Source organism: Heterodontus francisci, chromosome 10 (genome assembly GCF_036365525.1).
Source record: "Heterodontus francisci isolate sHetFra1 chromosome 10, sHetFra1.hap1, whole genome shotgun sequence".
NCBI classification, from domain to species: domain Eukaryota; kingdom Metazoa; phylum Chordata; class Chondrichthyes; order Heterodontiformes; family Heterodontidae; genus Heterodontus; species Heterodontus francisci.
In genome coordinates this window covers 111,755,046-111,781,004 of record NC_090380.1, presented here as the reverse complement: position 1 = coordinate 111,781,004, position 25,959 = coordinate 111,755,046, and the positions used below count along the sequence as shown (strand labels likewise).

The 25,959-nt window shown below is 44.6% G+C and overlaps 1 protein-coding gene across 1 annotated transcript in view; it reads right to left on the bottom strand.

The window, feature by feature from the left end:
- tmprss15 (transmembrane serine protease 15) overlaps window positions 1-25,959 on the bottom strand; it is a 111,095-nt gene that overhangs the window by 45,340 nt on the left and 39,796 nt on the right. Inside the window, exons 11-15 of the mRNA XM_068040023.1 lie at window positions 25,461-25,610; window positions 19,290-19,395; window positions 16,770-16,920; window positions 13,779-13,923; window positions 12,550-12,639 (exon numbers count right to left, since the gene is read on the bottom strand). Coding sequence (XP_067896124.1) covers window positions 12,550-12,639; window positions 13,779-13,923; window positions 16,770-16,920; window positions 19,290-19,395; window positions 25,461-25,610 — 642 coding nt within the window. The remainder of the gene's footprint in view (window positions 1-12,549; window positions 12,640-13,778; window positions 13,924-16,769; window positions 16,921-19,289; window positions 19,396-25,460; window positions 25,611-25,959) is intronic.

The following is a 25,959-nucleotide window of genomic DNA, read 5'->3' as shown; positions in this document are numbered from 1 at the left end:
GGTTCAGTATTAGTCAGCGATAGATAACTGCCTACTAGTAGCAGCTGCAGAGTTAGTTAGGTGAGTAGTTAGAACTGGTTACCTGATCAGCAGGGGCTGAGTCAGAAATTTTTTCTAGTACTAATACGGGAGGATTCTGCCAACACATGAAGTAAGTAGCATGAAGTCCAGTTCAATGGAGTACTTAAATTGGGAATTTGGTGAGTGTGCGAATTCAGTGCAGTGAGGGAGGAGGTGCTATTTTTTAGTTTAGTTTAAAGATACAGCACTGAAACAGGCCCTTCGGCCCACTGAGTCTGTGCCGACCATCAACCACCCATTTATACTAATCCTACACTAATCCCACATTCCTACCACATCCACACCTGTCCCTATATTTCCCTACCACCTACCTATACTAGGGGCAATTTATAATGGCCAATTTACCTATCAACCTGCAAGTCTCTTGGCATGTGGCAGGAAACCGGAGCACCCGGAGGAAACCCACGCAGACACAGGGAGAACTTGCAAACTCCTCACCTTTTATAGAACAAGGAGTGGTCCGAGAGAGGGAGTGGGACACAGCGAGACCTGAGAGCTGAAGTCCAGAGGCATTAACTAGATGAGCAGATAGAGGAGTTTTAAGGTTTCTTTTATTTTCTTGACACTGGGTCAGTAGTTTGTACTAGTATTGGGGGGATATAAGTACTGTATTAAACTTATAGCTTAACTAGTTAAACTACTTAATATATCTATTTCTAAACTTGAAACCCTAATTAGGTAAATTCAGTGGGTTGCCACGTCTGATTTGAGGTCTGAGATGAGATGATGGTGCACCCACCATGGTCAGCCTACAAAATGTTTTAAAATTCATTTGTGGATGTTGCTAGCTAAGCCAGCATTTATTGCCCATCCCTAATTGCCCTTGAACTGAGGCAGCGTTTTTTTTTAAGAGTCAACCACATTGCTGTGGGTGTGGTGTCACATGCAGGCCAGACCAGGTTAGGATGGCAGATTTCCTTCCCTATAGGATATTAGTGAACCAGATGGATTTTTCGAACAATCAACAATGGTTTTATGGTCACCATTAGACTAGATTTTAATTCCAGATTTATTCATTCAATTTTCACCATCTGCCGTGGTGGGATCTGAACCCATGTCCCCAGCGCATTAGCCTTGGGTCTGGATGACTAGGCCAGTAACATTACCAATATGCCATTGCCACCCAGCTGAATGTTAAATGCAAAACTTGACTAGAGGCAGTGGCGTAGTGGTATTGTCACTGAACTAGTAACCCAAAGACCCAGGGTATTGCTCTGGGGACATGGGTTCAAATCCCACCACAGAAGAAGGTGGAATTTAAATTCAATTAATAAATCTGGAATTAAAAACTAGTTTAGTGATGGCCATGAAACCATTGCTGTAAAAACCCATTTGGTTCACTTTAGGTAAGGAAATCTGCAGTCCTTACCTGTTCTGGCCTACCTGTGACTCCAGATTCACAGCAATGTGGTTGACTCTTCAATGCCCTCTGAAATGGCCGAGCAAGCAAATCCATTGAATCTAACTGCTATGACCTAGGCACCGGAAACGAAAATGGCAAACCCAGCCCTGTCCACCCTGCAAAATCCTCCTTACTAACATCTGGGGGCTTGTGCCAAAGATAGGAGAGCTGTCCCACAGACTAGTCAAGCAACAGCCTGACATAGTCATACTCATGGAATCATACCTTACAATGTCCCAGAGACCACCATCACCAACCCTGGTGGTGGCAAAGTGGTATGCAGTCGGGACGGAGTTGCCCTGGGAGTTCTCAACACCAACTCCAGACTCCATGAAGTCTCAATGCATCAGGTCAAACACAGACAAGGAAACCTCCTGCTGATTACCAACTACTGCCCTCCCTCAGTTGATGAATCAGTACTCCTCCATGTTGAACAGCACTTGGAGGAAGCATTGAGGGCGGCAAGGGTGAAAAATGTACTCTGGATGGGGGACTTTAATGTCCATCACCAAGAGTGGTTCGGTAGCATCACTGCTGGCCGAGTCCTAAAGAACATAACTGCAAGACTGGGTGTGCGGCAGGTGGTGAGGGAACCAACAAGAAGGACAAACATACTTGAGCTCTTCCTCACTAATCTGCCTGCCGCAGATGCATCTGTCCACGACAGTATTGGTAAGAGTGACCACCGCATAGCCATTATGGAGACAAAGTCCCATTTTCACATTGAGGATACCCTCCATCGTGTTGTGTGGCACTACCACCATGCTAAATGGGTTGGATTTCGAACAAATCTAGCAATGAAAAACTGGGCTTCCATGAGTCGCTGTGGGCCATCAGCAGCAGCAGAATTGTATTCAACAACAATCTGTAACCTCATGGCCGACCCGGCATATCCCCCACTCTACCATTACCACCAAGCCAGGAGACCAATCCTGGTTCAATGAAGAGTGCAGGAGGGCATTCCAGGAGCAGCACCAGGCAAACCTCAAATGAGGTGTCAACCTGGTAAAGCTACAACACAGGACTACTTGCATGCCAAACTACGTAAGCAGCATGCAATAGACAGAGCTAAGTGTCCCATAAACAACGGATCAGATTTAAGCTCTGCAGTCCTGCCACATCCAGTCATGAATGGTGATGGACAATGAAACAACTAACTGGAGGTGGTGGCTTCTCAAATATCCCCACCCTCAATGATATGGGAGCTCAGCACATCAGTGCATAAGATAAGGCTGAAGCATTTGCAACAATCTTCAGCCAGATATACTGAAGGATGATCCATCTTGGCCTCCTCCTGAAGTCCCCAGCATCACAGATGCCAGTTTTCAGCCAATTCAATTCACTCCACGTGATATCAAGAAACGACTGAAGGCACTGGATACTGCAAAGTCTATGGGACCTGACAATATTCCGTCAATAGTTCTGAAGACCTGTGTTCCAGAACTTGCCACGCCCCTAGCCAAGCTGTTACAGTACAGCTACAACACTGGCATCTACCCGACAATGTGTAAAATTGCCCAGGTATGTCCTGTACATAAAAAGCAGGACAAGTCCAACCCGGCCAATTACCGCCCCATCAGTCGACTCTCAATCATCAGTAAAGTGATGGAAGGTGTCATTGACAGTGCTATCAAGCGGCACTTGTTTAGCAATAACCTTCTCACTCACACTCAATTTGGGTTCCGCCAGGGCCACTCAACACCTGACCTCATTACAGCTTTGGTTCAAACATGGACAAAGAGCTGAACGCAATCGGTGAAGTGAGAGTGACTGCCCTTGAGATCAAGGCAGCATTTGACCAATATGGCATCAAGGAGCCCTGGAAAAACTGAAGTCAATGGGAATCAGGGGGAAAACTCTCTGCTGGTTGCAGTCATACTTAATGCAAAGGAAGATGGTTGTGGTTGTTGGAGGTCAATCATCTTAGCTCCAGGACATCAGTGCAGGAGTTCCTCAGGGTAGTGTCCTCGGCCCAACCATCTTCAGCTGCTTCAGCTGACCTTCCTTCAATCATAAGGTCAGAAGTGGGGATGTTCGCTGATGATTGCACAAGGTTCAGCACCATTTGCGACAGTGAAGGAACGGCGATATAGTTTCAAGTCAGGATGGTGTGTGGCTTGGAGGGGAACTTGCAGGTGGTGGTGTTCCCATGCAGTCCATGTAGAAATGCAGAAAGACCTGGACAATATCCAGGCTTGGGCTGATAAGTGGCAAGTAACATATACACCGCATAAGTGCCAGGCAATGACCATCTCCAACAAGAGAGAATCTAACCATCTCCCCTTGACATTCAATGGCAATATCATCACTGAATTCCCCATTATCCACATCCTGGGGGGTTACCATTGACCATAAACTGAACTGTAGTTGCCATATAAATACCATGGCTACAAGAGCAGGTCAGGGGCTAGAAATCCTGCTGCGAGTAACTCACCTCCTGACTCCCCAAAGCCTGTCCACCATCTATAAGTCACAAGTCAGGAGTGTGATGGAATACCCTCCACTTGCCTGGATGAGTGCAGCTCCAGCAACACTCAAGAAGCTCGACACCATCCATGCTTAATTGGCACCCCATCCATAAACATTCCCTCCGTCCACCACCGACGCACAGGGGCAGCAGTGAGTACCATCTACAAGATGCATTGCAGCAATGCACCAAGGCTCCTTAGACAGCACCTTCCAAACCTGCAACCTCTACCACCTATAAGGACAAGGGCAGCAAATGCATGGGAATACCACCACCTGCAAGTTCCTCTCCAAGCCACACACCATCCTGACTTGGAACTATATTGTTGTTCCTTCACTGTTGCTGGGTCAAAATCCTGGAACTTCCTTCCTAACTACGCTGTAAGTGTACCTACCCCACATGGACTGCAACGGTTCAAGAAGGCAGCTCACCACCACCTTGTCAAGGGAAACTAAGGACGGACAATATATGCTGGCCTAGCCAGCGATGCCCACATCCCAGATACGAATAAAAAAAAACAGTGGTGTAATGGCAATGTTACAGGGTTTCCATTTTTGGTTAAAACTTGAGAATGTATATTTTAAAAACTGAAATGGATTTCATGGACATTGAATCATCTGAAGATTGCTGAAATTTGTGGGTGTTTTTTTTATAAAGGAAGGTCAACAAACTGTTGACCAGTAAAATAAAAGCAAAATACTGCGGATGCTGGAAATCTGAAACAAAAACAAGAAATGCTGGATTCACTCAGCAGGTCTGGCAGCATCTGTGGAAAGAGAAGCAGAGTTAACGTTTCGGGTCAGTGACCCTTCTTCGGAACCAGCAACACCAGCCGTTCCTTCACTGTCGCAAATGGTGCTGAACCTTGTGCAATCATCAGCGAACATCCCCACTTCCGAAGAAGGGTCACTGACCCGAAACGTTAACTCTGCTTCTCTTTCCACAGATGCTGCCAGACCTGCTGAGTGAATCCAGCATTTCTTGTTTTTGTTGTGTTGACCAGTAAACATGTTTTTACTAGAAGGCACATGATTTCAAGTAAACACAGCGGGGAGTTGTGTGTGACAAGACAGGGTTTATGTTTATACTAGGACTTGCCTGGAAAAATTGGTTTCATTTTGAAATGTTAAAAGCCAGCTGGTTTTTGAACTAAGAGGCAGTTAGAATTTGCCTTTAGATGTGCCAGGAGATCAGAAGAAAATCCAGACAACTGTTACCTCTCTGAAGAATTTCTGCTCTTGAAAAGCAAAAGCCTGTATGACGTTGTGTTGTTGCCTCCCGTATTTTGATGAAATCCTGAATGTTTGCAGAAACCTTGCATTTTTAAAAGAACTTTGCATCGAATGTGTGAGAACTGAAACCTTAGTTGCTGCACACCTGATGGAAGACCTATGTGAAGCCTTCTGTAGTTGAATTTCTTTGAATACCTTCTCAAAGTAGACTTTTCATCAACCTTGCCAGGAAAGATTCCTAGTGGCAGCCACCTATTCGGCTTTCATAAGAACTAGGAGCAGGAGTAGGCTGTCCGGCCCCTCGAGCCTGCTCCGCCATTCAATAAGATCATGGCTGATCTTTTCGTGGACTCAGATCCACTGACCCGCGCTCCCACTATATCCCTTAATTCCTTTATTGTTCAAAAACCTTAGCTTTAAAGACGTTTACTGAAGAAGCGTCAACTACTTCACTGGGCAAGGAATTCCATAGATTAACAACCCTCTGGGTGAAGAAGTTCCTTCGTAATTCAGTCCTAAATCTGCTCCCTCTAATCTTGAGGCTATGCCCTCTTGTCCTAGCTTCACCTGCCAGTGGAAACATCCTCTCTACTTGTATCTTATCTATTCCCTTCATGATTTTATATGTTTCTATAAGATCCCCCCTCATTCTTCTGAACTCCAATGAATATAATCCCAATCTACTCTGTCTCTCCTCATAAGCCAACCCCTCAACTCCGGAATCAACCTAGTGAACCTCCTCTGCACCCTCTCCAGAGCCAGTATATCCTTTCTCAAGTGAGGAGACCAAAACTGCACATAGTACTCCAGGTGCGGCCTCACCAGTACCTTATACAGCTGCAACATAACCTCTCTGCTTTTAAACTCAATCCCTTTAGCAATGAAGGACAACATTCCACTTGCCTTCCTAATTACTTGCTGTACCTGCAGACCAACCTTCTGCAATTCATGCACAAGGACACCTAGGTCCCTCTGCATAGCAGCATGCTGCAACTTTTTACCATTCAAGTAATAATCATTTTTCCTGTTACTCCTACCGAAATGAATGACTTCACATTTACTAACATTGTATTCCATCTGCCAGTCCTTTGCCTACTCACTCAATGTATCTATGTTCCTCTGCAAAGTTTCACAGTCATCTGCACACTTTGCTCTGCCACTCATCTTAGTGTTATCTGCAAACTTTGACACCCTACACGTGGTCCCCAACTCCAAATCATCTATATAAATTGTAAATAATTGCAGTCCCAACACCGATCCCTGAGGCACACCACTCGTGACTGATTGCCAATCAGAATAGCACTCATTTATCCCCACTCTCTGCTTCCTGTTCGTCAACCAATCCTCTATCCATGCTAATACTTTACCCCTGACGCCATGCATCCTTATCTTTTGCAGCAGCCTCTTGTGCGGCACCTTGTCGAAGGCCTTTTGGAAATCTAGGTACATCACATCCACTGGGTCCCCATTGTCCACCTTGCTCGTAATGTCATCATAGAATTCCAAAAGATTTGTCAAGCATGACCTGCCCTTCATGAACCCATGCTGCGTCTGCCCAACGGGACAATTTCTATCGAGATGCTCTGCTATTTCTTCCTTGATGATAGACTCAAGCATCTTCCCCACTACAGAGGTTAAGCTAATCGGTTTATAATTCCCCATCTTTTGTCTACCTCCCTTTTTAAACAGTGGGATCACATCTGCTGTTTTCCAATCTGCTGGGACTACCCCAGAGTCCAGCGAATTTTGGAAAATTTCCGTCAGTGCACCTGCTATTTCTCCCGCCATCTCTTTTAGAACCCTGGGATGCATTCCATCAGGGCCAGGAGACTTATCAATCCTTAGCTCCATTAGCTTGCCCAACACTACCTCTTCCGTAATAATGATTGTTCCCAGGTCCTCACCTACGTTCGTCTCTTTGTCAATTACTGGCATGTTATTAATGTCCTCCACTGAGAAGACCGATACAAAATACCTGTTCAATGCCTCGGCCATTTCATCATATCCCATAACTAAATTCCCCTTCTCATCCTCTAAAGGACCAACGTTTACTTTAGCCACTCTTTTTCGTTTTATATATTTATAGAAACTTTTGCTATCTGTCTTTATGTTCTGTGCTAGCTTTTTCTCATGTTCCATCTTACTTTTCTTTATAGCTCTTTTTGTAGCTTTCTGCTGACCTTTAAAGTTTTCCCAATCTTCTAGTTTCATGCTGCTTTTGGCCACTTTGTATGCCTTCTCTTTCAATTTGATAGCCTCCCTTATTTCCTTAGACACCCATGGCAGATTACCCCTTTTCCTCCAGTCCTTCCTTTTCACTAGAATATACTTTTGCTGAGCACTTTGAAAAATTGCTTTGAAAGTTCTCCACTGCTCGTCAACTGTCCCACCGTAAAATCTTTGTTTCCAGTCCACTTTAGCCAAGTCCTCCCTCATTCCATTGTAGTCCCCCTTGTTCAAGCACAGGACCCTGGTATTGGATTTTATCTTCACACTCTCCATCTGTATTCTAAATTCAACCATACTGTGATCACTCCTTCCAAGAGGATCCCTAACCATGAGGTCATTAATTATTCCTGTCTCATTACACAGTACTAGATCTAGGATAGCTTGCTCCCTCGTCGGTTCCATTACATACTGTTCAAGAAAACTATCACGGATACACTCAACGAATTCCTCCTCAAGGCTACCCTGACTGAGCTGGTTTGACCAATCTACATGTAGATTAAAATCCCCCATGATAATTGCCGTACCATTTTTACAGGCATTAGTTATTTCTTTGTTTATTGCCCGCCCCAATGTGATGTTATTATTTGGTGGCCTATAGACTACGCCTATCAATGACTTTTTCTTCTTGGAGTTTCTAATTTCCACCCAAATGGATTCAACCTCATTCTCCATAGAACCTTTATCATCTCTCAGCACCGCCCTGATGTCGTCCTTGAATATCAGAGCTACACCACCTCCCTTACCTTCCTGTCTGTCCTTCCGAATAGTCTGGTACCCCTGTATATTTAACTCCCAGTCGTGACCAACCTGTAACCATGTCTCCGTAATGGCTACCAAATCATATTCATTCGCGATGATTTGTGCCGTTAACTCATCAACCTTGTTACGAATGCTACGAGCATTCAGGTAAAGTGCCTTTCTGCTAGCTTTCTTACCCTCATGATTCCCAACATCTCGAATAATAACTCCTGAGTTATCCTTCCTTTCTGCTTCTTTCATCGTCTGCCTTGAACCTAAACCCTCCTGCACACATGTTAGCCTGCTGCTTACCTTTTTATTTATCATCATACTCCCTGTAGTTTTCCCTTTCCCTTCCCCCCGAGTCACTAGTTTAAAGTCCTAGAGACCACCCTATTTATCCGTTTCGCTAGAACACTGGTTCCAGATCGGTTCAGGTGGAGACCGTCCCATCGGTACAGATCCCCCTGGTTCCAAAACTGATGCCAATGCCCCATGAAATGGAACCCCTCTTTCCCACACTACTCCCTTAGCCACGTGTTTACTTCCCTAATTTTCTTATCCCTAAGCCAATTTGCACGTGGCTCGGGCAGTAATCCGGAGATTATGACCCTCGGGGACCTGTTCCTTAATTTCGTTCCTAGTGCTTTATAATCCCCAAACAGGTCCTCCATCCTAGCCTTGCCTATGTTGTTAGTCCCAACGTGAACCACAACAACTGGATCCTCCCCCTCCCGCTCCAATATCTTTTCAAGCCGGTCAGAGATGTCCTGCACCCTGGCACCGGGCAGGCAACACACCATGCGGGACTCCCGATCCGGCTTGCAAAGGATACCATCTATCCCCCTAATTATAGAATCCCCTATAACTACCACTTGTCTTTTTGCTCCGCCCTCTTGAATGGCCTTCTGCACCATGGTGCCATGGTTAGTTGGCTCATCCTCCCCGCAGCCCTTTTCCTCATCCACACAGGGAGCAAGTATCTCATACCTGTTGGATAAGGTCAAAGGCTGAGGCTCCTCCACTCCTGAACTCAGGATCTCCCTACCTGCCTCACTTGCAATCACACCCTGTTGTCCCTGATCACTAACTGAATTTGAATTACTTAATCTACCAGGTGTGACTGCCTCCTGAAACAAAACGTCCAGGTAACTCTCCCCCTCCTGGATGTGCCGCAGTGTTTGAAGCTCAGATTCCAGATCATCAACTCTGAGCCGGAGCTCTTCCAGCATCCAACACTTGCTGCAGATGTGGTCCCTGCCTCTCACAATGGGGACAGCCAGCTCCCACATCATACAGCTACAGCACATCACCTGCCCAGTCATCTCTACTTAGTTAATTACTTTATTACTTTATATAAATTTATGAGTTAAATACTTTCTGATACTTCTGTCCTATGGTCTTTTTCAAATAACCAATAGATAAATCAAAAAAAGTAGTTAGTAAAAAAAAAAGAAAGTACATTTTTAACCAATCACACGATTTTTTTTGGCTTTGGGACACCTCGCCAAAACAAAAGGACTTCCTTTCATATCTTCACTGAGGTCTAAGTTTATTTTTTATTTCTTTGTAACAGCTGGAAGCAAAAATCCCTTTTTTCCAAGTTAATTTGTTCAGTATGTAAGTGTGTGTGAGGGCTAGGATAAAAAAAAGGGGCTTTAATATTTCAATTCAATATATATTTACTTCATTATTGGTTAAGACTTGGTTTATAATAAACAGATAATTTTGTTGTTTATTAAAGAAACCTGGTTGGTGTGCCTTATTCTGGGGGCAAATAGATTATCTAATTGGCTGTTTTGTTAAGTGGGAAAACTTATTGATCTGTTGTGACCTGTGGAGAAGTGGGACTGAATTAACAGTGCACTCCTTCCGCCTTGGTCGTAACAGTAATGTCACTGAACTAGTAATCTAGAGAGTCAGGCTCATGTCCTGGAGACATGAGTTCAAATCCCATAGCAACTGGTGGAATTTAAATGCATTTTTTTAATAAAGAGGAAAAACATCTGGAATCAGTAATGGTGCCATGAAACTGTCATTAGTTGTTGTTTTAAAAAAGGCATCTGGTTCACTAATGTCCTTTAGAGAAGGAAATCTACTGTCCTTACCTGGTCTGGCTTACATGTGACTCCAGATCCACAGCAATGTGGTTGACTCTTAACTGCCTTCTGAAATGGCCGAGCAAGACACTCAGTTGTCAATGACAATTAGGGATGGGGCAACAAATGCTGGCCTTGCCAGCTATGCCCACATCCCATGAAAGAATAAAAAAGGCAGAGTCAACATGGTTTTGTGAAAGAAGATCGTAGTTGACAAATTTATTAGAGTTCTTTAAGGATGTAAGAAACAGGGTAGATAAAGGAGAACTGGTAGATGTAGTGCATTTGGATTTCCAAAAGGCATTTGATAAGGTGCCACATGAAAGTTTACTACACAAGATAACAGCCCATGCTGTTGGGGGTAATATATTAGCATGGAGAGAGGATTGGCTAACTAACAGGAAACAGAGTGTCGGGATAAATGGGGCATTTTCAAGTTAGTAAAATGTAACTAGTGGAGAGCCACAGGGATCAGTGCTGGGGCCTCAACTATTTACGATCTATATTAATGGCTTGGATGAAGGGACCAAGCGCATTGTCACCAAATATGCAGATGATACATAGATAGGTAGGTGAGCAAGTTGTGAGGAAGACATAGGCCGGAGTTGCAGCAAGCCGGATGGTGGTGGGGTTAGTGTAAAATTGAGCAGGAGGTACGTGGAGGCCTTCCTGACCCGCTCCCACCTCCGCCCCACTTTATGTGGGCTAGCGGGGGAGGCGAGAAACAGGCTGCCCGCCCCAGGCCAATCAAGGCCCTTAAGTGGCCACTTAACGGCCATTTAAAGGCCTTCGCCGGCCTCCACGGGGATTTTACCTGTGGCAAGCGGGCATCCTGGAGATGTGAAAGGCCGCCCAGTGAAACCTGGTGGCCTGTCAGTGTATAGGGGCAGGGGGCATGGACAAACAGGCACAGGGTGCCTGCTTGAGGGCTGTCCCCACATCCCCAACTGCCCCCAGGCCCTGAGACACCCCCCTTCCCCCCAAATGACCATCCTTGCCTCGCTGGAGCATGACCGATTAGTCCGGCGAGGCAACCATAACTTACCTGGACTCCTGGCTCCATGTCCCCAGCTGGGCTGCTGTCCCAGCAGCGGCCACCGCTCCTGGTGGCGCTGCTGGGAGTAAGAGCTGCCGGCCTGATGATTGGCCGGCAACTCAATGAGGCGGGACCTCCTCCCTCAAGCAGGTGGAAGTCCCGCCTCAGAACAATTAAAGCCTTGAGACCCGTAAAATGCGGGACGGATCCCCGGGCTGGGCGGAAGCGCGTTCGCCACTGACTTTTATGTCGATGGCCAGCTCCCATCCGCCTAATGTAAAATCCAGCCCATGGAGTCTGCAAAGGGATATAGATAGGTCGTGAGTAGGTAAAAATCTGGCAGATAGAGTATAATGTGGGAACATGTGAGATTGTCCACTTTGGCAGGAAGAATTGAAAAAACAGAATATTATTTAAATGGAGAGAAACTACAGAATGCTGCAGTACAGAGGGTTCTGGGTGTCCTTATACATGGATCACAAAAATTAGCATGCAGGTACAGCAAGTAATTATGAAGGCAAATATTGGCTTTTATTCCAAGGGTGATGGAGTAAGAAAGTAGGGATGTCTTGCTACAAATATTACAGAGTGAGACCACATCTAAAGAACTGCGTACAGTTTGGGTTTCCTTATTTAAAAAAGGATATACTTGCATTGGAGGCAGTTCAGAGAAATTTCACTAGGCTGATTCCTGGGATAATGAGGAAAGGTTGAGCAGGTTGGGTCGATACTCATTGGAGTTTAAAAGATTGAGAGGTGATCTAATTGAAACGTATAAGATTCTGAGGGGGCTTGACAGGTAGATGCTGAGAGGATGTTTCTCCTCATGGGGGAATTTAGAACGAGGAGGCACAGTTTCAAAATAAGGGGTCTCCCTTTTGAGGCAGAGTTGAGGAGGAATTTCTTCTCTCAGAGGGTCGTTAATCTTTGGAATTCTCTATCCCAGAGAGCAGTGGAGGTTGGGTCAATGAATATATTCAAGGCTGAGTTAGACAGATTTTTGATTAACAAAGGAAGGGAGTAAAGGGCTCTGGGGCAGAAAGGAAAGTGAAGTTAAGGCCACAATCAGATCAGCCATGATCTTATTGAAAGGTGGAGCAGGCTCGAGGGGGCAAATGGTCTATCTCTGCTCCTATTTCTTATGTACAAAGCAGATAGAATAAGAAACACAATTAATTCAGCACAAAAACAGCATCTGTTCTCAAATTGCTGGTACTGTGAATAAAAATCAAATCCAACTGGTACTAAAGAAGAGTCTTACTTACAAAATGCTAAATTCACGTAGTTTCTGGGGTAGTTCATTGAACTGAAGGTCGTGTTTGGTTCCTTTAGTTCCAATGGGCCTCCACAGTCAGCTGAAAAAAGAAGAATTTTTCTATATTATCGAGTGCACAGTGTAACACTGCAGCTGTCAAGCTTTCAGCTTTCACCAGGCAGGACTGAGCCTCCAATTCTCGCGCATCTTCTCCTGTAAGCCCTGACTCTCGCTGGGCTGCTGGTTCCATGGACACTGACTGTCCCCTGTCCTCTGCCACCTCATGCAACACAAGAACATGCAGTTATATAGTATCCTATCACATCTTTCCGAGACTGTGCTTCAGATACAATGACTTAACTTGGAGTATGGTCACTCTTGGGGGAAGAACTTCAGCCGAGAGCCATTGGTAGAGATTATTGTAATATTGTTTGCATATCTGAGAGGGCAGGGGTAGCCTATAACTTGGACATGACTTAGCTCAGTTGGTATCATTGCTATTCTTGAGCAGATAGATTATAGGTTTGAGCCCTATTCTAGGTCTTGAGTATCTAATCTGGGATGTCACTCCACTGTGGTCTAGAGTATTGGAGCTGGTTGTCCTTTAGATGAGATCTCAAAGTGAAGTCTAGTTTGCCTCTTACTGTGGATTGTAAAGATTCCATGATTTAATTTAAAGGTGATCAAGGCATTGACCAAGGTATCCTGTCCAACATGCTTTCATCAGCCAACGCAACCCAAAAACTAGATTAACTGGTGAATCATCTCATTGTAGCTGTGGGACATTGCTGGTGGTGGCTGGTTGTTGCATTTGTCTACCGGAGAACAGACAATTCAAAAGTGGTCCATGATATAAAGCACATTGAGATGTTTCTCTGTGATAATGCAAAATAAATGATTATTCTAGTTGCAAATGCTATTATCTCAGACAAACCCAATCTTGCTTTATATTTCAATTTGACAGCATTCAGGATTGGGAATCTTGGATGACTTTCTCTCCTGGTCCTTAGCTCAGGAACCAATTGAGGCCAATTGCAGCACTTTGTGTTTTCTGACTAAAATCTGCTAACTCAGCGCAGTTTGGGAATAGAACTTTGATTCTTCCTGCTCTCAATGGCTCACTTGCTGCATCTGACCCAATAAGCTAACAGGGAGTGCTTTTTAAAAGTTCATCATTCATTCTCTTGTCTATAGATATGTACATGTATATATATCTCAGGAATGTCCTTTCATACTCACTGGGCCCTGGTGGGGGTGTTGTGGGTTTTGGTTCAGCTGTTGGTTCTGGGTATTCACTCTCTTTGCAGGTGCCATTTGTCAGAGATATGTCATCCAACGCAATGTCAGAATACAAGCTAGTGCTCTTAATAGCTTCAAAGACAACCTGAATAATGAATAAGCGAGTATGCAGAAACACGCATTATAGCACTGAAACATTAACACCTTGGCTGACCCCCACCTTCTTCTTCCAGTGGAGTCTTGGCAATGCAAACCCTGTTCTGCTGTTACTGGATTGTTTTTTGGGGTAAATTCTCCCTCTCTTTGAGGTTTATTTTTCTCCCCTTTCAGGCCTTCCCACATCATGCAGATTTTGGCGCCAATAGGGCAGGTTAGGGATGTGCCCTGCAGCCCATCTGTTGGTGGGGACAGGGGTAGCCCTAGGACATCACCCTCAGCCCAATTGCTTTCTTCCTTCCACCCCGCACCATGTGAGGCAAGGTGTCTGCTGTTGCTCGGCGCATCTCCATGTTGATTCCATTGGTGTCGGGAGTGCACAGCAATAGTGAGATGTTCTTGAAAGTTGTTTAAATTCTGATTCAATGTGTTGGTCTACGATTGCATGGGGTATCTCAGATCAACAAGAAGGTGGCATCAATTTGCCATTTTGATCAGTCCATTAAAGGGGGAGAAACACAAGAAGGAGGCCAGCCACTACCATGCGGGACCAGGATGGAGAATATCATAAAGAGAGATCTGTGCAAACTGTCAGTTGTGCATTTTTTAAAATACTTTTGTGGCTTATGGGTGTCACTGGCAAGGCCAGCATTTGTTGCTCATCCCTAATTTCCCTTGACAACTGAATGGCTTCCTAGGCCATTTCAGAGGGCAGTTAAGAGTCAAACGCATTGCTGTGGGTTTGGAGTCACATGTAGACCAGACCAGGTAAGGATGGCAGACTTCCTTCCCTAAAGGACATTAGCAAACCAGATTGGTTTTTATGACAATTGATAATAGCTGCATGGTACCATTACTGAGACTAGCTTTTGATTCCAGATTTTTATTAATTACTTGAATTTGAATTCCATCAGCAGCTGTGGTAGGATTTGAACCCAGTCTCTGGATTACTAGTGCAGTGATATCACCACTAGACCGCCAGCTCCCCTGAATGTGAGTATCATTCAACTCAATGTCAATGAGGGGTGAGCTCTTCTCCCCCTATAGATGGATCAAGAAGTACTGTTGTCTGAAGTGGCCGAGCAAGCCACTCAGTTGTATCAAACCATCGCAAAGAATAACAAGGGAGTATTTTGGAAGCAACTTCAATACACAGACTACAGCAATTCAAGACAAAGGCTCATCACAAGTCAGGATGGGCAATAAATGCCGACCTTGCCAGTAACGCCCACATCCTGAAAATGAAAAATAAACAAAATCTCCATGGCTCTGTGGATTATTAATCCAATAAGAACCACTGTCCTGAGGAATGGGGATGATGTTGATTACTTAATTCAATAAGATCATTTCAAAAACCTCAGGGCATCCATTGACAGTGCTGAGGAATGGAAACAATTCTCATGCTACTGCACAGACCCCACAGCCTTTACAATGTTGACTAGGTCCCAATATCTTAACCAACCAAATGTACCTCAGCAGCCTGATTGTCTACTGTTATGGTCTCTTCTGAGTGAGGCTGCAAAGACATAACTATTAATTGTGTTGAATGGGGAAAGGTTTATCCTGCCAGCCTGAGCCTACTACAAGCTGAGCCGAAACCAAGGAAGTTTCAATGAACGCCCAAAAAGCACCATCAAAGAGGCTTTTGTCATATGTGGCTTTGAACCCGATTCAACCCAGGTAGGTAGAGATAGACATTTCACCAGCCTGTCTCCATCAGAGGGAGGAGAGCCCTTCATTCTGAACTGCATGAGCTCAGGTCCCAGAAGTGAAAAATCAAAATATGAATAATATATTATGGGGATTAGGTGATGCACAGAAAGAAAGAAAGAAAAAACTTGCAAGACTTCAGAATGTCATCATGTGCTTTGCAAAAGATGAAATGCTTTTGAAGTGCAGCAAGATTTCATAATTAGCAATGAGATAAATGAACAGATAGTGCTGGTTGAGGGACAAGTATTGGCCAGGACACCGGGGAGAACTATTCGATTCTTTGAAATAGTGCCATAGGATCTTTTGCATCCAGCTGAGAGGGCAGACTAGGCCTCGAGTTAGTGTCTCATCTGACAGAAAGGCATCTGTGATGGTGCAGCACTCCCTCAGTACTGCATTGGAGCCTTAGCCCTGAGCTGGTAAACTGCCCTTGAACCTCTGGGAGTTTAAATGTGACTCAGCTGAATGGAGTGAAAGTCTCTTTTGCTGTATGATGAATTTGTGGCCATCTCAATCTAACCCTTGATGAATATTACAAAAACTGCCCGAAATTTATGATTGAGACAGCATTAAACTAGAAAGTTCCTTCAGAGAGCATGTAGGAGTTAAATGGTATGAGAAATGTAAATGTTAGACAGATGAAGTCAGGGTGCCTTTTGAGACAAGATAAATAAGGAGAATCTATTTCGACTGGCAGGAGGGTCAGTAACCAGAGGCCCCAGATTTAATACAATTGACAAAAGAATCAGAGGGGAGACAAGAAGAAATTTAATTATGAAGCAACTTGTTACGATCTGGAATGCACTGAAAGGGCATGGCAGCAGATTCAATAGAAAGTTTCAAAAAAGAATTTGGTTAAATATTTGAAAGGGAAACGAATTTGCAGAGCTGTGGGGAAAGAGCAAAGAAGTGGGACTAATAGGATAGCTCTATCAAAGAGCCAGCACAAACATGATGGGCTGAATGGTCTCCTTCTTTGCTGTACAATTCTACGAAATAAACAGAACAAAATGGAACAAATTTTACTCCCTGGCAGCAAAGCTTTTGCTATCAAGAGTGAGGTGCGGCCCGAGGAAACATGAGGAACAAGGATGTTGCGTTAAGTCACTGGCGGAAACTGACCCTGACTGCCACGGTTTCATTTATTGTCAGCTGCCCGTAGTTCCACTGATTCCCGTAATTTCCGTCCTTCTCAAAAGCTGTCCGCGATTCGTTTTTGTCATTGATGATGTAAACACGTAAGGGGGAAACGTCAAATCCGTACATGTGGTACCTGAGAGGAGAAGAGAATCAGAAGACCTCCTGAGTCTGTGCAGAATACATGGGAATAGTCACCCTGTCATTCCATAGAGACTGAAAACACAAGCCTAGATTCAAGCAACACAGAAGGAGGTCCAGTGTCTGTGCAGCTCTTTGAAAGAGCTATCCAATAGTCCCACTCATTGCTCTTTCTCCATAACCCTGCAAAATTTTCTTCAAGTATTTGTCGAATTCCCTTTTGAAAGTTACTATTGAATCTGCTTCCACCACCCTTTCAGGCAGTGCATTGCAGATCATAACAACTCGCTGTGTAAAAAAAGATTTCTCCTCATCTTCCCTCTGGATTCTTTTGCCAATTATTTTAAATCCCTGTCCTTAGGTTATCGATCCTCTTGCCAGTGGAAACAGTTTCTCCTTATATACTCTATAAAAGTCTTTTATAGCAGAATCACAGAATTATTACAGCACAGAAGGAGGCCATTCAGCCCAACGTGTCTGCGCTGGCTCTCCAAAAGAACAATTTGCCTATTGCCACTCCCCAGTCTTCTCCCCGTAGCCCTGCACATTCTTCCTTTTCAAAAACAATCCAATTCCCTCTTGAATGCCTCACTTGAACCTGCCTCCACCATAGTCTCAGGCAGTGCATTCCAAATCCCAACCACCTGCAGCATCAAAATGTTTTCCCTCATGTCGCTATTGTTTCATTTGCCCATTACCTTAAATCTGTGCCCTCTTTTTCTTGATCCTTCCACCAATGGGAAGAGTTTTTCCCTATCTGCATTGTCCATATCTCTCATGTTTTTGAATACCTCTATCAAATCTCCTCAACCTTCTCTTCTCCAAAGAAAACAGTTCCAATCCCTCCAATGTATCCACATACCTGAAGTTCCTCATCCCTGGAACCATTCTCGTGAACCTTTTCTGCCCACTCTCTAATGCCTTCACTTTTTCCCTAAAGTATGACACGCACAACTGGACATAATACACCAGTTAAGGCGGAACCAGTGTTCTATATAAGTTTAACATAACTTCCTTGCTTTTGTACTCTATGCACCTCTTAATGAAGCCGAGGATACTGTACGCTTTATTCACCATGCTCTCAACCTGTCCTGCCACCTTCAATGATTTATGTACATGTACACCCAGGTCCCTCTGTTCCTGCACCCGCTTTAGAATTGTACCCTTTATTCTATATTGTCTATGTTCTTCCTACCAAAATGAATCACTTCACAGTTCTCTGAATTAAATTTAGTCTCCCACTTGTCTGCCCATTCCACCAACCTGCCTATGCCCTTTTGAATTTATACACTATCCTCCTCACAGTTCACAATGTTTTCAAGTTTTGTATCATCCACAAATTTTGAAATTGTGCCCTGTACACCAAGGTCTAGGTCATTAATATATATCAGGAAGAGCAGGGGTCCCAACACTGACCCCTGGGGAACTCCACTACAAACCTTCCTCCAGCCCGAAAAACATCCATTAACCACTGCTATTAAGTTGAAGACTTTCCCTTTAATCCTCTCTGCTCGAAGGAGAACAATCCCTAGCCTGTCCACATAACTGAAGACCCGCATCCCTGGCAGCATTCTACTAAATCTCCTCTACATCTTCCCCATTACATCCTTCCTAAATTGTGGTGCTTCTTGGATAATTAACATGGTCTATTGTATAATGTTTTATAATAAATGCAGTTGAGGTGCTGTAACCTAGAGGGCTATGGACCAAGAACTGGAAGGTGAGATTAGACTGGCTAGCTCTTTATTAGCCAGCGCAGACACAATAGACTCCTTCTGTGACATATATCTCTGTTTCTGTTTCTATCTTTCTAAACATGATAAACAGAAATTTAATGAATTCAGTTCACCTGATACATTATAGTTCAGTCACAATAAATGGTTTTATATCTCAGACCAATCTGAAATTAAAAAGGATTACGTGTTTATTTTCTCCCCCTCTGCCAGATTTTGATTAATTTGCTGTTGAAAGTGCTCACTCCTATAGTTGTTATTAGAACATGGGTCTGGACAGTGAGGGCATCTGCCCATCATGGTGGCATCTCAGTGAAACCTGATTCTATCTTTAATGTTTGCATGCCCAAAAGCACATTCATACTTACCCATTAACTCACTAACACAAGCTCACATGCCTCAATACAAACACCAATGCACTTAACACATTTACACGCCCAAACACACCCTTACACTTGCTCATATGTGCACATTTACATCCCCCCCCGATGGCCTCTTCAAAACCCAAACTCGGCCTCATCTCAACCCTATTTTCTGGAGAACGTCATTGCTTTTACTCTTTTAGCTCCTGGTGGTTATTGGGCCTTGGGTCTTCAATTGGTTTCCCAATAATGGTTTCTCAATTACCTACCAGAAACTGAGGCATGAAGGCTCGGGCTCGACAGATAATATAGGGCTGAAGAGACGGATCTTTCTGATCTTATTGAATGGTCGTATTGGTGTCATAATATAATACCCTGAAATTAAAGAGAAATCATCAAGATATCAGTGCAACAGCAGAAACTTGCATTCACTAGCGCCTTTAATGTTGAAAAACATCCCACTTCACAGAAGCACAATCGAACAAGAAGTGGGCGCCTGACCAAAGAAAGAGGGGTGAAAGAGGTGGCTTTTAAGGAGGAGAGGGAGGTGGAGAGGGAATTCCAGAGCCTAGGCAGCTAAAGGCACAGCTGCCAATGATGATGAAGGTGGTGGAGGGATGCACCAGTCAGCTGTGGGTCACAGCAGGAGGCTGTGGGTTCAAGTCACACTCGAGACTTGAGCACAAAAAGTTAGTCAAACACTCCAGTGTAGTATTGGGAGAGTGCTGCACTGTCAGAGGTGTCGTTACTTGGTTCAGGTGAGAATGCTACCCTCTGAACAGCAGTTGAGGCCCTGACAATCCTACGGCACTATTTCAAAGAAGAGCAGGGGAGTTATCCCCAGTGTGCTGGGCAATATTTACCCCTCAGTCAGCATCACGATAACAGCACATCTAACCTACATCTCATTGCTGTTTGTGTGAACTCGCTGTGTGCAAATTCACTGCTATGTTTCCTAAATTACAACAGTGTCTATGTTTCAAAACTTCTTAATTGGCTGTAAAATGTTTTGGAATGTATTATTATTACTCGAAAAGGTAGACACCTGCGTGTGACATCTTTTAACATGGAGAAACTGTTGCACACCTGCTTCCACAAGTATCTTGATAGAACAACATCTTGATGCAATAGCAAGGAAAGCATGACGATTGGGGGTTTCATTCTATTGCAGTCTTTGGCCACCAGAACAGCCCTTGAGATATTTCAGATGGCACATCTTCCTCCACCTGTTCTGCCATTGAGGACTTTGGAATGTACTGAGGTTGTGAAAGGTGCTATAGAAATGCAAGTCTTTCTTTTCAATCAAGGTGGTGCGTGATCGCCTGTGCTTTTTAATCAGAGGAAACACTTTATTAAAACACTCTAGAGATAGAGCAGAGATAGTCATGATATCAGCCAGAGGCTAGACACTGCCCAAGATTTCTACATCTGAAAATCTCAGCTGTCTTAATACTGCAAGAGTTTTCACGGCCATTTCTTGTATTACTGGGGGATATTGATCTAGTTTAGTTTTAGTGCTGCTCTCCTTTTCTAGCTCTCCAGTAAAAACAGCAAGAGAATACTATTGGGAGACAAGGTTATCACAGCTTTCATACAAGTGAATATACTGCATTAAGATACAATGGAGATTCAATCATCTGCCAACAACTTTACGGATTCCAGGGGTTTAGGTGAAGAGGTGAGCAGGAATGTTGCTATAACTTATTTGACTAAAAACTAAGACAAAAGAGAAGTCTATTTAAAGAAAGACTTGCATTTCTATTACACTGTTCATGACCCAAATGCTTTGCAGCCAATTAGAGTCATAGAGTTCTTACAGCACAGAATGAGACCATTCAGCCCATCAAGTTCGTACTAGCTCTCTGTAGAGCAATCCAGTAAATTAAGTACATTTGAAGTGTAGTCACTACTGTAGTGTCAGAAATGTGGCAGCCAAATTGCACACAGCAAGATCCCACAAACAGTAACATAATAATGATCAGATAATCTGCTTTAGTGACGCTGGTGGAGGGGTAACTATTGGCCAGAACTCCCTTCCTCTTCTTTGAAATAGTGCCAGAGGATCTTTTACATCCACCTGAGAGGGCAGTCGGGACTTGGGTTCAACATCTGATCCGAAAGACAGTACTTCCAACACTGCAGCGCTCCTTCGGTGCTGCACTGGGGCTGTCAGCCTGGATTATGTGCTCAAACCTCTGGAGTGGCACTTAACCCTATGACCTTCTGACTCAGCTGAGAATACTACCCACTGAGACAGGGTTGTTGAAAGGAGATTTGAGGACTGGTTGCTACTTCCACTGGAAAATTCTTGTATTGGAGGTTGACTTTTAAAACTAGCTCGCTAAATTACTGGGCTAATTTTTTTCTCTAACCTCGGTGCAAAAAAGCAGAGAAAGCTCCATGCATAGCTCCAATTCTAGATTGAAGTCAGTAGGGGGCGATTTTGTTCCACATTCTCTACACTTGCACATATTCACAAGACACTCCCGTTCAACTGCAGGAACAGACTTGGTAGCAAAACTGATACACCTACCCCCGGCTGCTAGCTTTTGCTATGGTGCTAAGAGGAAATAGGTTTGGTAACATGCTGATCTTCTGGGATGTAGCATTTATAGGAGAGGGTTGTGTTAAATGAGTGAGGGACAGCAGTGACAAACACAGATAGTCTCTTTCCAATAACAACAACTTGCATTTATATAGTGCCTTTAATGTAGTAAAACATCCCAAGGTGCTTCACAGGAGCGTTAACAAACAACATTTGACACCAAGCCACGTGAAGAGATAGTCGGGCAGGTGACCGAAAGCTTGGTCAAAGTGGTAGGTTTTAAGAAGCATCTTAAAAGAGGCGAGAGATAGAGAGACAGAGTGATTTAGAGAGGAAATTTCAGAGCTCAGGGCCTTGGCAGCTGAAGGCATGGTCACCAATGGTGGGGCAATGTAAATTGGGGATGCTCAAGAGGCCAGAATTAGTGCAGCGCAGAGATCATGGAAGGTTGGAGGGCTAGATGAGAACATAGAGATAGCGATAGGCAAAGCCAGGGAGGGATTTGCAAACAAGGATGAGAATTTTAATATTGAGGTGTTGCCAGACCAGAAACCAATGTAGGTTATTGAGCACAGGGTGAGTCGGAAACATGGACACTGTACAGCAGACATCTCAAAGCCCTGGAGAGATATCACCAGCGGTGCTTCCGCAAGATCCTGCAAATTCAGTGGCAGGACAGGAACTCCAATATCAATGTCCTTTCTCAGGCCAACATTCCCAGTATCGAGACACTGGTCATGGCTAGTCAGTTACATTGAGTGGGCCACATCGTCCGCATGCCTGACACAAGACTCCCAAAACAAGCTTTCTACTCCGAGCTCCGTCACGGCAAGAGGCTACCAGGAGGGCAGAGGAAAAGCTACAAGGATGTCCTTAAAGCGTCCCTGAAAAAAATGTGACATCTCCACTGATTTGTGGGAATCTCTTGCCTGAGACCGCCCAAAATGGAGAAGAAGCATCTGCGAAGGTGCCAGCCAGTTCGAACAACGTCGACATGCCCAGGCAGCGACCTAGCACAAACAGCGGAAGGAGCGTTTGGAAATTCGAGAATCCTATTCACTCGCCTCAACAAACACCACCTGCCTGACCTGTGGCAGAGTGTGCGGATCCGGAATAGGACTATTCAGTCACCTAAGGACCCACAATTCTGGAGTGGAAGAAAGTCATCCTCGTTCCTGAGGAACTGCCTAAGAAGAAGAGTCAGAATACAGGCAGCAGAGTTTTGGATGAGCTGAAGTTTACTGAGGGCAGAAAACTGGCCTAACCTCTTAACCTTTATTCTGATTGAATCATGTTGGACCTGTCATCCATGATCCGAAGAATCTTCAGAGCCCTCACTTTCTGTTCATTGTGTACAGAGCTGCAGAGATAGCTTGTGGCCTCATTGCTGTAGAGGTTAAATCAGGGGAGAAGAGGGAGCCAGACAACTCCCCAGTTATACCTGTGAGACTCCAGCATGTTTTAAGTGAGCAATTCACTTTCCCCCTTATCTTGCGATCACGGCCCTGGTTTTCTCCCTGCTTTGTGCAGTATAGAAGGCTGAGTGGTGGTCTTTAAAATTAGAAAAAGGATTTGATAGGGTAGATATAGGGAAGATATTTCCACTTGTGGGGGATTCCAAAAGTAGGGGCCATAAATATAAGATAGTCACTAAATAAATCCAATAGGGAATTCAGCACGAACTTCTTTAACCAGAGAGTGGCAAGAGTGAGGAATCTGCTACCACAGGGAGAAGTTGAGGCGAGTAGCACAGATACATTTAAAGGGTAGCTGGATAAACATCCGAGGGAGAAAGAAATAGAAAAAGATAGGCTAATAGGGTGAGATGAAGTAGGGTGGCAGGAGGCTCTGGTGGAGCATAAATACTGACATAGTCCAGGAGGGTGGAATGTCCTATTTCTGCACTGTAAGTTCTATATCATGGTTAAAACAGAATCATTAATGAAGGGTGTAGGAGGGCGTGTCAGGAGCAGCACCAGGCATACCTAAAAATGAGATGTCAGCCTGGTGAAGCTACAACACAGGACTACTTGCATGCCAAACAGTGGAAGCAGCATGCAATAGACAGAGCTAAGCAATCTCACAACTAATGGATCAGATTTAAGCTCTGCAGTCCTGCCACATTCAGTCGTGAATGGTGGTGGACAATTAAACAACTGACAGGAGGAAGAGGCTCCACAAATATCTCCATCCTCAATGACTGGGGAGTACAGCACATCAATGCAAAAGACAAGGCTGAAGCACGAGCATCCATCTTCAGCCAGAAGTGCCGAGTGGATGATACTTCTCGCCCTCCTCTTGAGTCTTCAGACAATCTGATTCACTCCACGCGATATCAAGAAGTGGCTGAAGGCACCGGATACTGAAAAAGCTATGGGCCCTGACAACATTCCGGCAATAGTGCTGAAGACTTGCACTCTAGAACTAGCTGCACCCCTAGCCAAGCTGTTCCAGCACAGCTACAAAACTGGTATCTACCCGGCAATGTGGAAAATTGCCCAGGTATGTCCTCTGCACAATAAGTAGGACAAATCCAACCCAGCAATTAACACCCTATCAGGCTACTCCCAGTCATCTGAAAAGTGATGGAAGGGGCCATTGACAGTGCTATCACGCAGCACATGCTCAGCAATAACCTGATCACTGATGCTTAGTTTGGCTTCCGCCAGGGCCTCTCAGTCCTGACCTCATTACAGCTTTGGTCCAAGCATGGGCAAAAGAGCTGAATTCCAGAGATGAGATGAGAGTGACTGCCCTTGACATCAAAGCAGCATTTGACCGAGTATGGCATCAAGGAGCTCTAGCAAAATTGGAGTCAATGGGAATCAGGGGAAAACTCTCGACTAGTTGGGGTCATACCTAGCACAAAGAAAGATGGTTGTGGTTGTTGGAGGTCAGTCATTTCATTCCCAGAACATCACTGCAGGAGTTCCTCAGGGTAATATCCTGGGGCCAACCATCTTCAGCTGTTTCATCAATGACCTTCCCTCCATCATAAGGTCAGAAGTAGGGATGTTCACTGAATACTGTATAATGTTCAACACCATTCACATCTCCTCAGAGACTGAAGCAGTCTGTACAGAAATGTAGCAAGACCTGGACAACATCCAGGCTTGGGCTGATAGTGGCAGATAACATTTGTGCCACACCAGTGCTAGGCAATGACCATATCAAACAAGAGAGAATCTAACCATCTCCCCTTGATGTTAAATGGCATTACAATCACTGAATCCCCCACTATCAACATCCTGGGGGTTACCATTGACCAGAAAATGAACTGGACCAGGGACGTAAATGCTGCGGCTACAAGAGCAGTTCAGGGGCTGGGAATTATAAGACGAGTAACTCACCTCCTGACTCCCCAAAGCCCGTTCACCAGCTACAAGGCACAAGTCAGGAGTGTGATGGAATACTTGCCTGGATGAGTGCAGCTTCAACAACACTCAAGAAGCTTGACACCATCTAGGATAAAGCAGCCCACTTGATTGGCACCCCATCCACAAACATTCACTCCTTGCACCTCCAATACACAGTGGCAGCAGTGTGTCCCATCTACAAAATGCACTGTAACAACCCACCAAGGCTCCTTTGACAGCACCTTCCAAACTTGCGACTTCTACCACCTAGAAGGACAAGAGCAGCAAATGCATGGGAACATCACCACCTACAGGTTCCCCTCCAAGCCACACACTATCCTGACTTGGAACTATGTCACCGTTCCTTCACTGTTGCTGGTTCAAAATCCTGGAACTCCCTTCTTAACAGCAAGAACTGCAGCAGTTCAAGAAGGCAGCTTACCACCACCTTGTCAAGGGCAATTAGGGATGAACGATAAATGCTGGCCTAGCCAAGGATGCTCACATCCCACGAACGAATAAGAAAAAAGCAATCTTACCTGATTTGTTTCCAAATGTGTGATCATCATTCGGGCCAGTTAAGGGTGGGTAGGAAGGTCCATTGATTCTCTCCCAATCACCCTGGTCTGAGGGATCTTGTCTCCAATAGCAAAATCCATCTTGAAAATTGCAGTCTATTTTCTCCTGATCTACAGACATAACAATCACAGTTTTATGAAAAATTCTGACCGGAGGGTAAACCCAAATTAAATTATTACTGACAATTAGTAAATTCTCCCAGTAAGAAGCTCATAATTGACTGCATTTGTTTTAAAAACATGACACAGACAATGCTTATACTAATGGAATTTTCCAGACCTTTTGGAGATGGGCTGAGAGGTGGGAAGGCTGGCAAAATGGTACAGGAAGGCTTCGGGGGGTGGGGTGGGGGAAGGTGGTGGGGGGTTGGGGGGAGGGGTGCTCAAAGTCGTCCTGATGCCAAGCCATTTTCTTGCTACTGGCTGGCGTGTCAGTCTGCCAGCATGTTCCGGCCTCTGG